The 16,429-nt window shown below is 38.4% G+C and overlaps 4 protein-coding genes and 1 long non-coding RNA gene across 6 annotated transcripts in view; 1 reads left to right on the forward strand and 4 right to left on the reverse strand.

Annotated features, from left to right (window-relative positions):
• Positions 1–4,972, reverse strand: part of LOC126606572 (uncharacterized) — a 72,903-nt gene extending 67,931 nt beyond the window's left edge. The window contains exon 1 of the mRNA XM_050273973.1: positions 4,958–4,972. The gene's annotated coding sequence lies outside the window, so the exon portion shown is untranslated. The remainder of the gene's footprint in view (positions 1–4,957) is intronic.
• Positions 10–814, reverse strand: LOC126607872 (uncharacterized). The gene is made up of 3 exons (XM_050275574.1): positions 593–814; positions 321–537; positions 10–230 (listed from the first exon to the last, which is right to left on the reverse strand). Exons 1-3 carry the CDS (start codon positions 812–814, stop codon positions 10–12), a joined length of 660 nt encoding a protein of 219 aa, XP_050131531.1.
• Positions 1,266–2,869, reverse strand: LOC126606569 (BAHD acyltransferase At5g47980-like). Its single transcript, XM_050273970.1, has one exon. The coding sequence runs from the start codon at positions 2,753–2,755 to the stop codon at positions 1,427–1,429; it is 1,329 nt and encodes a 442-aa protein (XP_050129927.1). The 5' UTR covers positions 2,756–2,869; the 3' UTR covers positions 1,266–1,426.
• Positions 4,973–8,487: 3,515 nt separating the features above from the next.
• LOC126609001 (putative ABC transporter C family member 15) lies at positions 8,488–15,673 on the reverse strand. Of its 2 annotated transcripts, none has more exons than XR_007618064.1 (11): positions 14,340–15,426; positions 12,820–14,246; positions 12,627–12,713; positions 11,937–12,536; positions 11,671–11,835; positions 11,207–11,501; positions 10,564–11,084; positions 10,423–10,486; positions 10,073–10,312; positions 9,521–9,843; positions 8,488–8,918 (listed from the first exon to the last, which is right to left on the reverse strand). XR_007618064.1 is itself a non-coding variant. In XM_050277020.1 (11 exons), the coding sequence occupies exons 2-11, from the start codon at positions 15,166–15,168 to the stop codon at positions 9,704–9,706; spliced, it is 4,368 nt and encodes a 1,455-aa protein (XP_050132977.1). In that variant the 5' UTR covers positions 15,169–15,275; positions 15,464–15,673; the 3' UTR covers positions 9,211–9,703. The 2 variants fall into 2 exon arrangements, 1 of the variants encoding a protein (XP_050132977.1); XM_050277020.1 differs by lacking the exon at positions 8,488–8,918 and adding an exon at positions 15,464–15,673 and having other exon boundaries at positions 9,211–9,843; positions 14,340–15,275.
• On the forward strand, positions 8,932–9,498 carry LOC126609002 (uncharacterized). Its single transcript, XR_007618065.1, has 2 exons — positions 8,932–9,122; positions 9,405–9,498. It is a non-coding gene; the product is annotated as an uncharacterized LOC126609002 (long non-coding RNA).
• Positions 15,674–16,429: the final 756 nt, after the last annotated feature.

Below are 16,429 nucleotides of genomic sequence, written 5' to 3' on the forward strand. Positions count from 1 at the left end.
GTTTGGACGTTATCCAGTTTCCCAGACATTTGGTTTGAAAGAAGCATATAAGAGCAGCTCTTGGTCACACTCAAATACTTCATGTCTTCTAATGTCAATCTCACCCAACACTCTTCCATCACCATCTTCTGCGTCAACCAAAATCACCATGTTATTGCATGTGGGAACTGCTGAGCTCACCCACATTGGCTCCCCCCCACCCAAAATCTGCAGCGTCTTACAATTCAAACCTACACCAACCAAGTGTACACATAAAAGTCCATGTCATCACTACTTAACAACCCTATGGCCACCATCTGCGGTTCCGATCCTCACTCAACAGAACCCTTTTGGCCTTACTGCTGAATTGTTGAATCCCTTTCCTTCCCCCCCCCCCCCCCCCACAAAGTTCCCAACAGACTCATTAGGCACAGGAGGGACAACTCTGTTTCTAATGTTCACGTTCTGGTAAAATGCTGCTGGCCTGGATGAAAACCATAAAGTAATCCTTGAGGCATTCCTTGCACGTTTCCAAACCAGGGCAGCTAAAGCTTCCACCTTTGTAGGGTTTTCAATAAAATTATTAGCAATCTTTGAGCCGTGAAATACAAACCTCTTTGTCACAGAATTGTGTAGTATATCTCAACGGCTGGTGGGTCCACTGATATGTCTTTTGGTTGGCCATTGGCACTGAATTGAACAAAGGATTCACCACTCTCTGATCAGCACCAAAAGCACTGGCAGCCCAGCTTCTGATGAATGTTCTCAACGTGGCTGCATCAGCTATCTTGTGAGAAAGGCAACCCAATTTGAAGAATTGTTCAGCCTTATCCATTTTGATTCCTTATAAAAACAAGGAATGGTCGGAAAATTAAGCACAAGCACAAAAACTCACCAAACAAGCACAAGCACGCAAAGGTTTTGAATTTGGATTTGTTAGATTACAACGTGTGATGTGAATTCCTACAAACTCTCCTTTTAACTGGCACATCCGCACGCCCCCCAAGTTTGAAACCTCCTCCATGTGCAGATAGGGCCGTCTCTGAGATTTTGAGGGCCCTATGTGAAATTTATAAAAGGGCTCCTCCTTAAAATAGTTTTTGGAGGTCCCTTAAAATTTAGGGTTCTGTGCGATTGCACATTTCACTCCCTTCCAAAACCACCTTTGTGTGCATATTAGAATAGAATATAATTATCAATCTAATTTAAAAAAAAAAAAAAAAACTATCCTTTAATTACCCTTCAACTTTCACAAAAAAAATAGGCCAGAGTAAAAAGAAACTGTATGCAATTAAAATGACACTGCACAACACACAGCTGCATCTTATTCAAACTTCATATGAATTAAGAAACACAAGAAATGGTACCATATTAATTATGAGCCAAACATGCACGAACAATTTTAGAAACACAAAACAGAAACAAACACCAACGATATCCTAAGAAATTAAAGAGAAGAGCTCCTTGTTACAGGTTCAAATACACTTGGATTTACAGAAGCAAATGCAAGAAGTTCCGGGTCACGTTCGAATATGGCCATGTCTTCCTCACTTAAACTTATCCATGCATCTACTCCATCACGCTCTATGGTGTCCATCAAAGTAGCAACATTCTTGAGTGTACCACCAGGGATGGTCGCCCAAATTGGCTTCCCCCACCCGAAATCAATCTCATATATTCCAAAGTTGCATACACTTGTGCAGATGAAGAAGTTTATGTCATCTCTTCTCATAATGCTTCCAATCTCTTTAAAATACTCGCAAATGACTTCGAACATGTTTTCCCCTTTCAATCTCTTGGGATGGTTTTCATTAAACTCGATCATTGCCTTCCTCATTTGGGAAACCAATTCCTTCAACTCTATCCCACTCTCGTCCGTCCTTACAGCGTAGTACCCCACAAGATTCCCAACTGAGGTTTGCAGCAATGGTGGCACAATCCGTTTGCGTATGTTCACCGATTGTGACACCATTGACACCTTTGAAGCCCCTGAACTTAATTTTGATGCATTCATTGCACAACTCCATATGAGGCTAGTAACAGCTTCAACTCTTGTCGGTTTCTCAACACTTCCACTAGTGACTTTAGCTTTAAGATCCCTCATCTTTGGTCCATCAATAACAAATCTCCTTGTCACACACTTTCCTATCTTCATCTCCACGGCAGGCCTCTGCACCGAGAAATCTCTAGGCGGGAATCGGATTGCTGCACTGCTGAAGTCCGGTACCACAGTGTCACCAATACCAAGAGATGTGGCAGCCCAAGCTTTGACGAAAAGGCCAAGAGTTGATGCATCAGCAAGCTTGTGTGAGAAGCACACGCCTATGGCCAATCCACCACACTCAAAGAAACTGGCTTTAACAAGTAAAAGAGGCCCAGTTGCTGCTTCAGAGGATCCAACCTCAATGGGAAGGAACAATTTTAGAAAATCAAAATCGGGTTGATGAAGGAAGGTTGAGAGAAGCGAGTTGACTTGAGCTTCAACGTAAATAGCCCCCTCATCATTGCAATCAATAAAGATGTTATCTTTGATTCTTCCGGCAAGAGGGTAGAAGCGGGTTAAGGTTTCCGAGAGTGATTTCTTCAGCTGCTGAGATCTTTCCTCCGTCGCAACCCCATTGACATTGTTGGGGTAGAAAAGAACCAGAGGACCATAGGCTACTGGAGCAAGCTGATCCAAAAGAGAAAGCTTGAACCTTTTGAGGTAGTGGGGAGTTGGAGAGGATGGTTTTATGATTTCCTTCTTGGTGATCTCAATGTTCATCACTTGAGCCATATTTTTGCTCCTGCTTTAGGATTGAGGTCTAAGATCTTGATCAAGCAGGAAGACTGTTAAAACAATAATGCACATTTGAAATTTCAAACAATATGTCGACTGTTAAATTCAAGGGTTCCTTAAATTCAAATAATTTGAAAAATGCACCAATAGAAATGCTTAGTCTATCAAGTATTTCTAGTCTATTTACATTCATTTCTCTTTCATTAGGTTGCGGTCAATTAAGGACATCTAAGTTATTGTAGGATAGACACTTAGTGCTACGGTTTAGTGGTATTCCTTTTCACTTGTTGTAAGTGAGAAGTCTTAGGTTTGATTCTCGCCAAATGCGAGTTTGAACCACATTATTGCTAACTCTTTGTTAGCTAAGCCCACCCCCTCCCTTTAGTGTAGATAATATCACTTGTTTAAAAAAAAAACAAAGTTATTGTATAATAATAATTTTAAAAATTAAAGACAGTTTAACCTAGCTACTGAGTTCACCACATTGGCCTCCCCCACCCAAAACCTGCTGCCTCATACAATTCAAACCTACACCAACTGGTGCACACATAAAAATCCATGTCATCCCTACTTAACAACCCTATGGCCGCCATCTGAGCTCCGAAATTACCGAAATGTCACTCAATGGTGGCCTTACTGGTAAATTGTTCAATCCCTTTCCTCAGTTCAGCAACCAAACCATGCAACTCTTGTTGGAATGAGTATGAGATAGAGAAGTTTTAGGGACCGGCTATAGGTATTTAGTTTGGTAGAAAAGTCTTATTGATAAGAGGATTGTTAGTCCTTAATTAAGAAAGGTTTTGTATAGCATTAAGATCAGTTCTTATGGAACAAGGAAAACAAGTATTTGTCTTCTACAAGGATTTTAATAGGGAATCATTTTCTGGTATGGAAAGACTATGTGTGTATATATATATACATATATAGTGGCCTCTTCTCTCACAGAACACACGCTCATATTGGGACTTAAACCTATTGTAAGTCGAGTTCTTGATATTCTGCAAGAGAGAAGAAGGTTCACTGAAAGTTCAGCGCCATGGCTACTAGTTCAGGAACTTCTGCAGGTATGCCATTCTTCTTAAGTTATCTCATAGACAATATTGGTTGGTTCTTATTAGATTGTGATTCATGTTTAATCTTGTTTAGTTAATTACGTCTAACAACTCTGTCTCAGCAGCCTCTTCTGTCCTTGCAAGAACGACCCAACAAAGTCCCAACAGACTCGTTAGGCTCAGGAGGGACAACTCTGTTTCTAATGTTCACGTTTTGGTAAAATGCTGATGGCCTGGATGAAAACCCTAAAGTAATCCTTGAGGCCTTCCTTGCTCATTTCCAAATCAGGGCAGCTAAAGCTTCAACCTCCGTAGGGTTTTCAACAAAATTATTAGCAACCCTAGCTTTTTGGGCAGCAATCTTTGAGCCATGAAATACATACCTCTTTGTCACAGATTTGTGTGGTATCATCTCAACAGCTGGTGGGTCCACTGAGATGTCTTTTGGTGTGGCCATTGCCACTGAATTGTAAAGAGGAATCACCACTCACTCATCACCAATCCCAGAACCAGTGGCAGCCCAGCTTCTGATGAATGTGCTTAATGCGGCTGCATCAGCTATCTTGTGAGAAAGGCATAGCCCTACAGCCATTCCACCACACTCGTAGTAGTTGCCTTGAACAAGCAGCACACATCCCTTGCCTGCTTCTGAGGACTCGAAGTTAATGGGCAGAAACTGTTTCATTACTTCGTGATCGGGTTCATTGAGGATGTGTGAGGGTAGGTAGCTCACTCGAGCTTCGTTAAAGCAGGCCCCATCATCGTTGCATTCGATAAAGGCGTTATCTTTGATTGTTCCGGCAAAAGGGTAGAAGCGAGTTCGAGTTGCGGATGGTGACTCCTTTAACTACTGGACTCTCTGATGATCACTTGTGGGATAAAAAAGCAGGAGTGGAATGTATGTGGGTGGAATCATTTGATCCAAAATTGAAAGCTCGAAGGTTTTCAGGCGAGTGGGAGTCGGAGAGGAGGGTTTGATGTTTTCTCTAGCAATAATACTAATCTCTATAGCTGTCATCATTTTCTCCCTCCCCTTAATGTTAATAGGTCAATACTTCCAACCTAATTTGAATTGTTCAGCCTTCCCCACTTTGATTCCTTATAAATACAAGGAATGGTGCTGAAAATTAAGAACAAGCACAAAAACCTCACCAAATAAGCCTTTTGAAGTGGGATTTATTAATGCATGCAAGGGTTGTGAATTTGGGTTTGTCAAATTAAAAATATGTGCATGTGATATAATATCTTATTGGATAGGGTGTTAAGTTTCTAATGCGTCTCCAGTTCGAAACTCTTCTTCCTCGTGGCAGAGCCGGCCCTGAGGGTGTGCAAAAGGTGTCATTGCACAAGCCCCCAATTTGGAAGGGCCCCCAATATTTCTTTACATGTACTAGATAAGTGCAAAATGATACTAATAAATGTTCCAGCGCTAGCGGTGGAGGCCTTTTGTCTCTTCGCTCATAGCAGTTCCACCAGGGAACTGATAGGCCAGCACCCAACTAAAAAACCAACCCAGCACCCAGGCTATCCACTCCAGCCTAGCATTTTGACCGGCACCCAACCCAAGCCAGGCAAGAAACCTGCCTAAAATCGACAGACCCACATGCCGGGCCATCTGACGTCAGCCGGGCCATCAACCTCCCGCACGATCAACGCGTCGCAAAGAGATCTTAGTGCAGAGCTTCTCAAGGCTGTGGTTGAAGAAGGCCAATTTGCAGGCGGAGCAAAGGGTGGCGGGGATGGGGGTTTGGGCGCCTTCGACGCCCTCCTCGAGGCTAAGGTTCAAAGAGAGAGAGATAGATAGATAGATCCCTTCCACTGTGTTCTCCCATATCCCTTCATCTTGTTAATGGGTTTCTTTCTTCTCACATTAGAGGGGAGCGGTGGGGGAGCTTCTGAGGCAAAGACAGGGGAGGGGAGCAGAGATGCATTTGTTAAAAATTAAATTATTATTTTATAATAAAAATTAATAATATTTTAATAAAATTGACTAGGCTATTTGGTTTTAGGGGTGGAGATACTTTGGTCTATTACTGTTCACTTGACTCTATTACTGTTCACTTGAATGGATAAATGAGATGGTTGCTGGCGCAAAGTGGAATTGCTCTCAGGTGTTGGGCTCGAGTCCTTGTGGCATTATTTTGCTTAATTTTTACAAATTTATAAACTTTAAAAAGGCATATAAATTTATACAAAAAAAAAAAAAAAAAAAAAAAAAGAGAATGCAACCTGTTCGAAGTGGAGACCTTTGAAGAAAGAAAGCACAGTTGTCCACTCAAACAGACTTATTTCAATTGCACCAACTTGTAGTATTCAGATTTTATTGATAACGAAATTGAAAAATAATAAAGAAAATACTACATTAAGAAAAAATAAAGGGCCTTCATCTAAGTTTTGCACAGGACCCCTAAGTACTCAGGCCGGCCCTAAGCCAAGGCCGCCCACAATGCTTAGGTGGGAGAAATTGTTTAATTCATGTTTTAATAGCTTATGTTAATGCATGTAATCTATATAGCTCACTCAATTTTAATACAGGTTAGTGAATGATAGGTAATAAATAATATTTTTTATGCTGAAAGTAAAATGATTTCTATCTCTATTCCGTATCCTTTTATAGTGGCGGAGATGAGTGTTACCCTTGCACCATAGCGCAAGTTCGAACTCTGTCAGCTCCCTAATCCAACATCTAATCTAACAAATTTATTGTTTGACAAAAACAAAAAAAAAAACAAACAAACAAACTTTTTACCCTGTGCAATCTAGCCATTGTGCTTCGTACTCAAGAAAAGAACTTTTAATTAACCATTAAACCCCTAGCTCCGTAATTTCCTTACTTTCCATTGAGATTTTCCAATGAATGTCACATTGGTACGTTGTTAATCTCTTTTTTTACTATTCTTGATTTAATTAGCAGGTTAAATATTTATATGGTCCTTGAATTTGTCGATTAGATTACAATTTTGAGAAAAGTTTATATTTCATCGTTGTTATTTCATGTTTATTATTATATAATTTTATATAGGTAAAAAAAATCAACATATAATTTTGTGATACTAAATTAATTTCAGTTAGCCCACCCAAAAAAGTCCTAGCTCCGCCCCCTTGTTCTTCCCTTAAATTAATGTAATAGTTTCAAACCCTGCTCCTCTCCTTAATGATTGTAAAATTCAAAATAAATAAATAAATAAATAAATAAAATGAGATGTAAAATCCTACAGACTCTCATTTTAATGGGCACATATGAATCTAATCAAGTTAGCTATAGCAGTCTACTCTCCGCTCGCCTCCAGGTTCGAAACTCCTTGCTTGTGCATATTAGATTAGAATATGATTATCAATCGTGTTCGTATTAAAGAAAACTCTCCTTTATTTACCATTCAACTCTTACATTTAAAAATAATAATAAAAAAATAGGCCAGAGTAAAAAGAAACTTTATGAAGTAAAATGGCACTGCACAACACATAGCTGCATCTTATTCAAACTTCATATGAATTAAGAAACACAAGAAATTGTACCATATTAATTAAAGAAAACTAATGAAAATGGCTTGAAAATTTTGAATTTTAACGATAAAGAAAAATAAAGGGTAAAGTGAATAGTATCATGATTAACTTTTTAGCTATATGAATGGCACTGCACAACACATAGCTGCATCTTATTCAAACTTCAAATGCATTTGAAATTATATTTTTTATTTTTCATCATTAATTTCTAGCTAAAAACATTAAAGGTCTTGTTCTTTGTGTAAAAAAATGACACATGTCAGTTGAAGAAGTGAAGGAATCTAAATGCAAAAGTTAGTGCAAAAGTTGCTATCTTCGTAAAATCTAATTAGCCGATGATTCCGTGGACAAATGAAAGAAGGAATTTGGGATTATTAAAAATGCTAAATAACATATTTAGGACTTTGTTTTGCAGTCCCTGTATTTTGGGACTTCAATCTTCACGGTATGAGCTTCCATCGAATGGCTATCAAGTTCTACTGGTAATGGTGCCGATGATTTCGTAAAAATGCTTCCCCTTATCAATAAAGATCTTGTTCTTCAGATAACACATGTCATTTTTTTAACACAAAAACGTAAGATCGTTAGTAAAACAAATTTCAACCAATTGTATTATGACATTTGATGTACCGGACACACTAAAAGTTTTCTCCTCTAAGAGGGAATGCAAGTATTATTCTTAATTAATTATCATTGGTTTGTGATAATTTGTAAAATACATATGCTTGTGAAAAGTAAGATAAGTCAAAAAAAGTATTTGAATTTTTTTTTACTAAGACTAATATTAGTATTAGAAAGCGACTCTTTTATAATCGAAATAAATTTAATTAAACTTTGATTTGTTTTATTAATTCTTTCTTGAATTGCTTCATTACTGTTAATGTTTTTATTAATAATTTTTTTTGTTGATTCAAGAAAAAGTTGTGGAGAAATGCTAGCAACCTTTTGCATTTGGTTTTTTTCTCTTCTTCACAAGCCACTTGTAATTTTTTTACACAAAAAAAAAAAAATATATATATATATATATTTAATGCATTTGAAATTATATTTTTTATTTTTCATCATTAATTTCTAGCTAAAAACATTAAAGGTCTTGTTCTTTGTGTAAAAAAATGACACGTATCATTTGAAGAAGTGAAGGAATCTAAATGCAAAAGTTAGTGCAAAAGTTGCTATCTTCGTAAAAACTAATTAGCTGATGATTCCATGGACAAATGAAAGAAGGAATTTGGGATTATTACAAAAGCTAAATAACATATTTAGGACTTTGTTTTGCAGTCCCAGTATTTTGGGACTTCAATCTTCACGGTATGAGCTTCCATCGAATGGCTATCAAATTCTACTGGTAATGGTGCCGTGAGCGACCCCAGCACGAGTCCTTAGACATGTTTCCGAGGTTGATGCCTGGCTTCTGAAGTCGACACAGGCAGGGATACGAGCAGATTTGCACCGTGTGAGACATTGCGACATCAGTTGCGCATGCACGAAAGAGTGCCATTCCAGCGGCAGGTTCTTCCGGCCAGAGCCGGCCCTGAGGTGTGCAAGTGATGCCACCGCACAGGGCCTCCAATTCGGAAGGGGCCTCAATCATGATTTAATTTTGCCTATATAGATAGTATATATATTTATATTTGCAATGATTTACCAAATTCTTCTATAGCCACCATAATCTTATCTCAATTTTATACAATCATAAATAAAATGTAAAAGAAAACATAGCAACCAAATTGTTAGACCTTCTAAGGGCTGTTTTTTTGGGTATGCAAAAATAAGGAATTTCGAACCCAAAAACATAGGGATGCAAATAGGTACCTAACCACAACACCAGTCTTTTTTTTTTTTTTTTAACCTCAATTTATACATAATAATAAAAATTAAAATGTAAAAAGAAAAACATATCAACCAAAATTCTATACTTTTTAAAGGTCTCCCTTATAGTCTCACACAAGGTTTCTTATCTCAATTATATACAATCATAATTAAAATGTAAAAGAAAACATAGCAACTAAAATGTTAGACCTTCTAAGGGCTTTTTTTTTGGTATGCAAAAATAAGGAATTTCGAACCCAAAAACATAGGGATACAAATAGGTACCTAACCACAACACCAGTCTTTTTTGTTTTTTTTTTTTTTTTTACCTCAATTTATACATAATAATAAAAATTAAAAAGTAAAAAAAAAAAACATATCAACCAAAATTCTATACTTTTTAAAGGCCTCCCTTAGAGTCTCGCACAGGATCCCCAAAATCTCATGGACGACCCTGCTTCCGGCATTTCAACTTCCATCGGTATTGCACCTTTCAGTTGCAGAATATCATCCTTCATCCGTTCACGTCAACATTTGGGTAGTAAGAATAATAACGCGAACCAACAGCATCGTTTGGGAGTTACAAAGATGCGCCTCTACTTGGATCTCTGTAGCAGCTGCTCATGGAAGATCTCCCCAAGAATTCTGCCACCAACTTGGAGAATGCCGAAGAACTATCCTCAAGTAACCGAGCTGGAGAATCGTACTCCAAAACCTTGCCTGTACGATTCAAACAGTTAAAAAATCATTTCAGGGCATGTCACCTAATCAATAATACGTTTTTCAATAATCCGCTAAAGTGAAAGGTTCTATCACTCTTGGGAAAAACCTAGTGACCAGGTTATACTAGCAATCAAAAGTATTCTCGCCGGTCGTAAAGTTCCATGTTGTTTTATGTTTATTAAATTTAGTGTAAGAAAAAGCCCTATTTTAAGAATTCTTACACTACCTTCGTCAAGAACTAGAACCAAGTCGTTGTCAATAACAGTAGGAATCCTGTGAGCCACAGTGACCACGGTGCATCCACTCGTTTCTTTCCTTATGGTCTCCTGGATTACAATATCTGTTGCTGTATCAATAGAAGCTGTAGCCTCATCCAACACAAGAATTTTCTTTTTCTTCAAGAGCACTCGAGCGAGGCAAACGAGCTGCCTCTGTCCAACACTCCAGTTTTCTCCGTCTTCAGCAACTGTAATACAATCCAGATTTTCAAATAAATTAGGCAACTCGGTGAATGAGACAACAAAACAATTGATCAACTTTCATTATATGATTGAGTAGATTACGAGATCTTCATACCAGGTGCATCAAGAAGCCTTTGGTCCTGCCTAACAATCTCCGTCAGTCCGCATTGATTGATAACCTGAGTTATTGAGTCGCATAAGTAACGATACCATACCACCATATAATCTATCTAAAATAAAAGGTTTTGATCCTCACCTCCCATATCTCTTGATCAGAATGCTGTTGCAAAGGATCCAGATTGGTCCTCACGGTTCCCTGAAATAATGTCGGGTCTTGTGGAATTATGCTCAACCTTGACCTCAAGTCCTGCAGACCTATTTTAGATATATCGACACCATCAATAAGAATTCGCCCTCCCGAGGGTTCTACTACTCTGAAGAGAGCTTGGATCAGAGTGGATTTTCCACTCCCAGTCCTGCCCACAATTCCTATTTTTTTCATTCCAGGGAAGGTGCAAGTGATCCCCTTGAGAATGGTTGGGAGAGCTGGATTATATTGCACATGAAGGTTTTCAAGTTCAATTCTTCCGGCCATAGGCCATTCAGGCGCTGGTCTACAATCTTCAATCACAAGCGGTGCCTCACTTGGTATATTTGTGAATTGAAGAATCCGCTCGACAGAAATCATTTTGTTTTCTACATTGCACATATTCCATATTACCCAAGCCTGAAGGACATTCAGGTTCAAACCATAGGTAGCTGCCAATCCCGCCAAACCTAAGACCAGAGCAAGTACTCCATTAGTTAAGAGTTGGAATTTCAATGCCTGATAATGCATTCCAAGACATACCGACAGTTAAACTAATGCTCAACAAAAATCAGGGATTGGAGGTGCTTACTAGGGTCAATGGCAGACCTAGGCAAGCTCACCAAGATGATAAGAAGTAGGAAGTAGACAAGGTTAAACAGAAAGTTCGTCCGAACAGATAGCCACTCCATCGTGCCATAATTGTGAAAGGCTACGCGAGAATAATCATCAATCAAGGCCATTACTTTCATCAGGAAGCGGCCTTCTTGACTGAAACACCGAATTGTTCCTGCCCCTGATATCGATTCTGAAAAGTGGTGAAGAATTGGAGCTTTTCGAATTCCAACCATCCTGGCTAGTTCTCTAGCTGTGGTAATGTAATAAGCCTGCAAAACATATAAAATAAAATAAAATTCCCGTACCAAATACTTGAATATGAGCTGGAAGAACTGTCAACTTTCACATTGTGCAATATGGCGCAGATACCCTTGGAGGTTCTAAATAAAATCGAAAGTTTAAAAAGTAAAACTAAATTCAAAATGGGATATTACTTACTTGATACCAGCCGGAGAGTGCAAGAACAAGAAGGAAAAGAATGAAGACTTGCCAGGCCACTTGAGACATAAGGATGATGATGCTTATTAGCTGGATGAGGGCAAATACCAATCCAGCTAATCTATATGGAATATCAATGTCTACTGTGCTTTGATCCGAAGAAGACTGCAAACATTAACAGGGGAATAAGAATTAAGTGGTCGAACTTGATTTATACTTCAATGGAATTTATTAAACAGGCAAACGGAAGATGAATTTAAACTGACCCTATTGAGGATTCGACTAGAAGGTGTGGAGTCAAAAAATGAAATTGGTGCGCGGAAAACTGAAGTAATCATTCCAAGGAAGAGACGCTGAGAAGTCTGAATAGCAATAGTTGCCAGAAAAACTGCCCTTCCCAATATGAAGATGGAACTCCCACCAGACAACAGAGCAAATACCCAAATCAACCGCTGTTTGCTGACCCTGGATTCTTTCTCCGCTGCCCAAGCAATCCAGTAATTGCTTCCCATTTGTAGTCCCTGGAAGAGGACTTGACAGAGTAGGATGACCGGGACAAGAGCACCTCTATAAGCAGAAGTGACAAATGTTGAGTAAACATTCCATTTTACTCGACCAGTTACCGCTTCCTCTTCATGACTTTTTTCTGAAAGCTTGCCGTTGTTGAAAGGCTTTTCTTCTTCATCTAAAACCTCTATGAGATTAACTTGATGAGATTTGCTGTTAAAGGAATCATCTTGTTGGCAAGTGTTAACTTGTTCAAATGATTTTTTATGTGCAGACATTTGTCTAACAAGTTCACTGTTGGGATCCACAATCAAATCTTCATATTTTCCAGACTGAGAAATTTGACCATCCTTAATAACCTATCAGCAATTGAATTAAACCGGAGAGATATGAGACTCGATAAAACATGTAATCATCTCAGTATAAAAACGAAAATTTCAAAAACTTACCAAGACAAGGTCTGCTGCCTCTAAAAATTCTAATTGGTGGGTGGCATAGATAACAGTCTTCTGGGACAAGTGTTGCAAGAGACATTTCTGCAAAACATTACGTCTGATTAAAACCATGTCGCTACATAAAACATAAAATAACGATATCAGAAAAAACTAAAGAAAATATAAAATGATGAGAAGTTTGGCTTGCCTTAAACAAGTGTGTTCCGGTATGTGCATCAACAGCACTGAAAGGATCGTCCAAAATATAAACATCTGAATCGCTGTACACAGCTCGTGCGAGTTGAATTCTTTGCTTTTCTCCTCCACTTAGGTTCATCCCTCTCTCTCCCACTACCGTCAAATCTCCATCTGCCCACATCTTGACATCCTGGTCCAAAGCACAAATTTCCAAAACATCCTCATAGAATCCCCTTTTCATTTTCCTGCCAAACAATACATTCTCCCTTATCGTTCCAGTCTGAATCCAAGCACTTTGTGGAACATAAGCTTTTGTGCCATAAACTTTTGCTCCTGGCCCAGAAATTTTGGGAATCTCACCGAGTATACTCAATAGTAGGCTTGACTTGCCAGAACCAACTGAGCCACAAACAGCAACCTTGTATCCCTGCGGTATTTTTATTTTCTCTGTAATTCTGATTGTAGGTTTCTTTAAGTTTTGATTGCTTGTTTTCCACTCATACTCTCCTGTCTCGATAACAATCATGACATTGGATATTTTTGAATGATGGCAAGGAATCAGCTTCATTTGATCTTCTTTGATGAATTCTTGGATACGATCAATCGATACCTTTGTCTGTGTAATCATGGAAATGAGCTCTGGCAGGTTGTAGATAGGCTCTTGTAGAACTCTGAAAGTAGCTAAAGCGGACAATACAGTACCTACTGTCAAAGGTGTGTTTAGTATAATGCAAACACCAAAAGTGGTAACTGAAACTAGAGTTGGTGAAGCCCAGAAGAGAAAGGCAACCGCCGAGCATGTATAAAGGTATCTCTTCAGCCAATGCCTCTCTGTTTCCCTGAGCTGAAGCAGCTTCTTCAAGAATGTGGACTCCCATGAATGCAGCTTTAAAACTCTCATGCTCTTCAGAATCTCCGATGTTATTTTGATTCTCGAATCCTTCGCTTCCATGATCTTGGAGTGAAGCCTTTTTTGCCTATTGGCCAACGGTGTGTTGCATACCATGACCAAAACAGTGGAAAGAAGAGCAGCAGCAGAGGGGGCTGCACCAAGATTCCTGTAAAGGATAGCCAAGGCCAAAAATACCTGAAGCGGGAGCAACCAGATGCCATGAACGTACCAGCAGAAGTCTCCAATTCTTTCAACATCCACATTGATCAAATTAATAATTTTACCATTGCTTGGACCCGAATACTTGATGGAAATAGATTTCTTGTAAATCAACACGGTGAGAGCTGCTCTTACTCGTACACCAATTAAGTGAGCACCAAAATACCACTGTCTTTGACTCAATGATTCCAATGTCTTAGCAACGAAAAATACTAACGCAAGAATCAGTCCATGGCGGTTGCCTGAATCATCTTGTTTTTCGAGTAAATAATTTACAAAATTTGTAATCAGAAAAGGACCTATATATGATGCAGCCGTATTGACTCCTACAAAAATAAATTAAAAAAACACATAAAAACCTGCAGGACTGAATAAAACAAAAACTAAAAAGAAAAGTGATCCAAGAACAACGAGTTTACCTGCAAAAACAGCATTTACAGCTAATGATCTTCGCACAGCCAGCATTATGGATTTTGGCAACGAAGAGTCCTCCATCTTCTGTTTGCTCAGTGATTCATCGAGCAAAGAGGAAGCGTATGCTGCTCTTTCTGAGGGAGGAATAGATGGTATATGAGGCAATTCCAGCTTTTGGGTTCGACCCCGTTTGAAAAGCGGGTTCAGCCATTGAAATGTAACCTTACTCCAAATTCCAGCATTGGTGTAAGTGTCACTCTCTTGGGAGGGAATTTCATCTTCCTTCTCAAGTAATGGGTGTTTAAGGTCATTGTTTTTCTGGACGTAACTAAAAGCATTGAAACAAAGCAGTATTGACAAAGGAAACGAAGCGAAATCGACTAAACTAGCCTTTGGGAAAATCTCTGGAAAATTGTAGAATTTGAAGTGAGCAATGAGGTAAAAGCACACAGAAAGTGAGTAAAAAATGCAGGAAAAGATCCACCAGAAACTGAGGACCCAAGGCCACCTTTTTGGCTCACTGTGAGCTCTGTAAATCATTGAGTAACCTGTAACTACTGTGGCCAAAACCCAAGTCATGCCTGAGAAGATGGATTTACAGCTTACAATTCTACCACCCCAATACTCATAAATCCCAAAACCAAGGTAAAAGCTTGAGATTAAAGCATTTGCTGAAAAGGTGACCAAATCAGGAAATTTGCACCCTCTGTCTTCCGCTCTATATCTCAAACCTGTTTGGCCACCATTTTTTCTTCCTCTCATAATATCAAGCAAAACCCACGTTAATAACACTATGAAAAAAGCTACATTCGAAATCTCCAGTGAGATATCCATCAATGGCAGAAATAAATTCAGAAACTTTTTGAAAATCTAACTAACCCAACTCAAAGAATATGAAAAACTCTGGCTTCTACGTACAGGGAGAGTTTAATGGACGAGACCTGCATAAAAAAGGCCAATTGTATAAGAACAATGGGAACCCAATTCAGATAAGAAGCAAAAGATCGAAACCCAACAACCCAATCGCCATTGAAATGCCGCAGGTGCAAACAAAATTATTGGGATTATATTAAATGGATAGGAAAACAAAGAAAAATGGTAAGCTGGGTCGGTTTTTAAAGAAGCGAACCTGTGAATGTACGAGAGGACGCACGTGGAGGGAGGGTAGTGACGAGGAAGAATCAAAGTTGCTGAATGCTTTACATCTAGTGCTGCTGGTGGGTCTCTCTCCTCTCTCTGAGACTTTGAACAGTGCCTCTGGATCCTTATAAAGAACACGCACCGAGCAACGTGGGCGGTATGAATTTGGAATTTTAACATTCCTATTTGGATGATGTGCCGATTTAGTAAAATAATTCCTTAAATTTATTAAAAATCATTATTTTTGTTTATACTTGTTGTAAGACTATTTGATTGAACGATCTAAATCTTAGAGAGAGAGAGAGGGATTCGGCAATATTGAGAGAGAAGAGAGATTGATTTAATTGTGAGGTGTATTTGATTCACCTCATTATGCCTTTATTTATAGTAGTAGGAAGGGTAAAATCTTTCCATTTATGATTACAATATTTAATAGCTAATCTAATCCTAATAGGAATATAAAATACTTTCCCAGATTTCCTAAGATCTACACAATCACATTCCTCTTCTAAATATGACTGCAACAATACTATGATTTTCAAAGCTATTTTATCTAATTTTTCGTCAACTTAAGTTACTTGACACACTTTAGAGTGTAATACCATTATTTTCTCGAGTAAACCCTTAACATTTCATATAGGTTGCAAATTGAACGTCTAATGTACTCTCCAGAGTTAACACTATACACTATTTTTTATGAAAAATTACCAATCTACCCTCCAATATGTATCGCATGTAAACAATGTGACTTAAATTGACGAAAAATTGAATACAGTAGCTTCAAATCTAATATTAGGAATATAATTGGTAGATTTTTATAATTAAATGACTGATTTTTCTAAAGAAAATAATAATAATAATTTAGGAACCTAATTTTCACTTAGGTGATAATTCAGGAATAAATTGGCATTTCACCTTTCCTATTTATATAAAATAATTCAACTACATGGTGAAC

The sequence above is a fragment of the Malus sylvestris genome, chromosome 16, assembly GCF_916048215.2.
Source record: "Malus sylvestris chromosome 16, drMalSylv7.2, whole genome shotgun sequence".
Lineage (NCBI taxonomy): Eukaryota > Viridiplantae > Streptophyta > Magnoliopsida > Rosales > Rosaceae > Malus > Malus sylvestris.

Bases quoted from the DNA above. Each gene is read 5' to 3' on its own strand.
- LOC126606569 (XM_050273970.1), bottom strand. From the start codon at position 2,755: ATGGCTCAAGTGATGAACATTGAGATCACCAAGAAGGAAATCATAAAA.
- LOC126609001 (XM_050277020.1), bottom strand. From the start codon at position 15,168: ATGGATATCTCACTGGAGATTTCGAATGTAGCTTTTTTCATAGTGTTA. The intron at 14,247-14,339 runs GTAAACTCGTTG...TTATTTTTGTAG, and splicing joins TGTAAATGCTGTTTTTGCAG to GAGTCAATACGGCTGCATCA. The intron at 11,836-11,936 runs GTCAGTTTAAAT...TAATGTTTGCAG, and splicing joins CTAGTCGAATCCTCAATAGG to TCTTCTTCGGATCAAAGCAC.
- LOC126607872 (XM_050275574.1), bottom strand. From the start codon at position 814: ATGGATAAGGCTGAACAATTCTTCAAATTGGGTTGCCTTTCTCACAAG. The intron at 538-592 runs GTTTGTATTTCA...AACCCTACAAAG, and splicing joins CACAATTCTGTGACAAAGAG to GTGGAAGCTTTAGCTGCCCT. The intron at 231-320 runs GTTGAGTGAGGA...TGGTTGGTGTAG, and splicing joins AGTAAGGCCAAAAGGGTTCT to GTTTGAATTGTAAGACGCTG.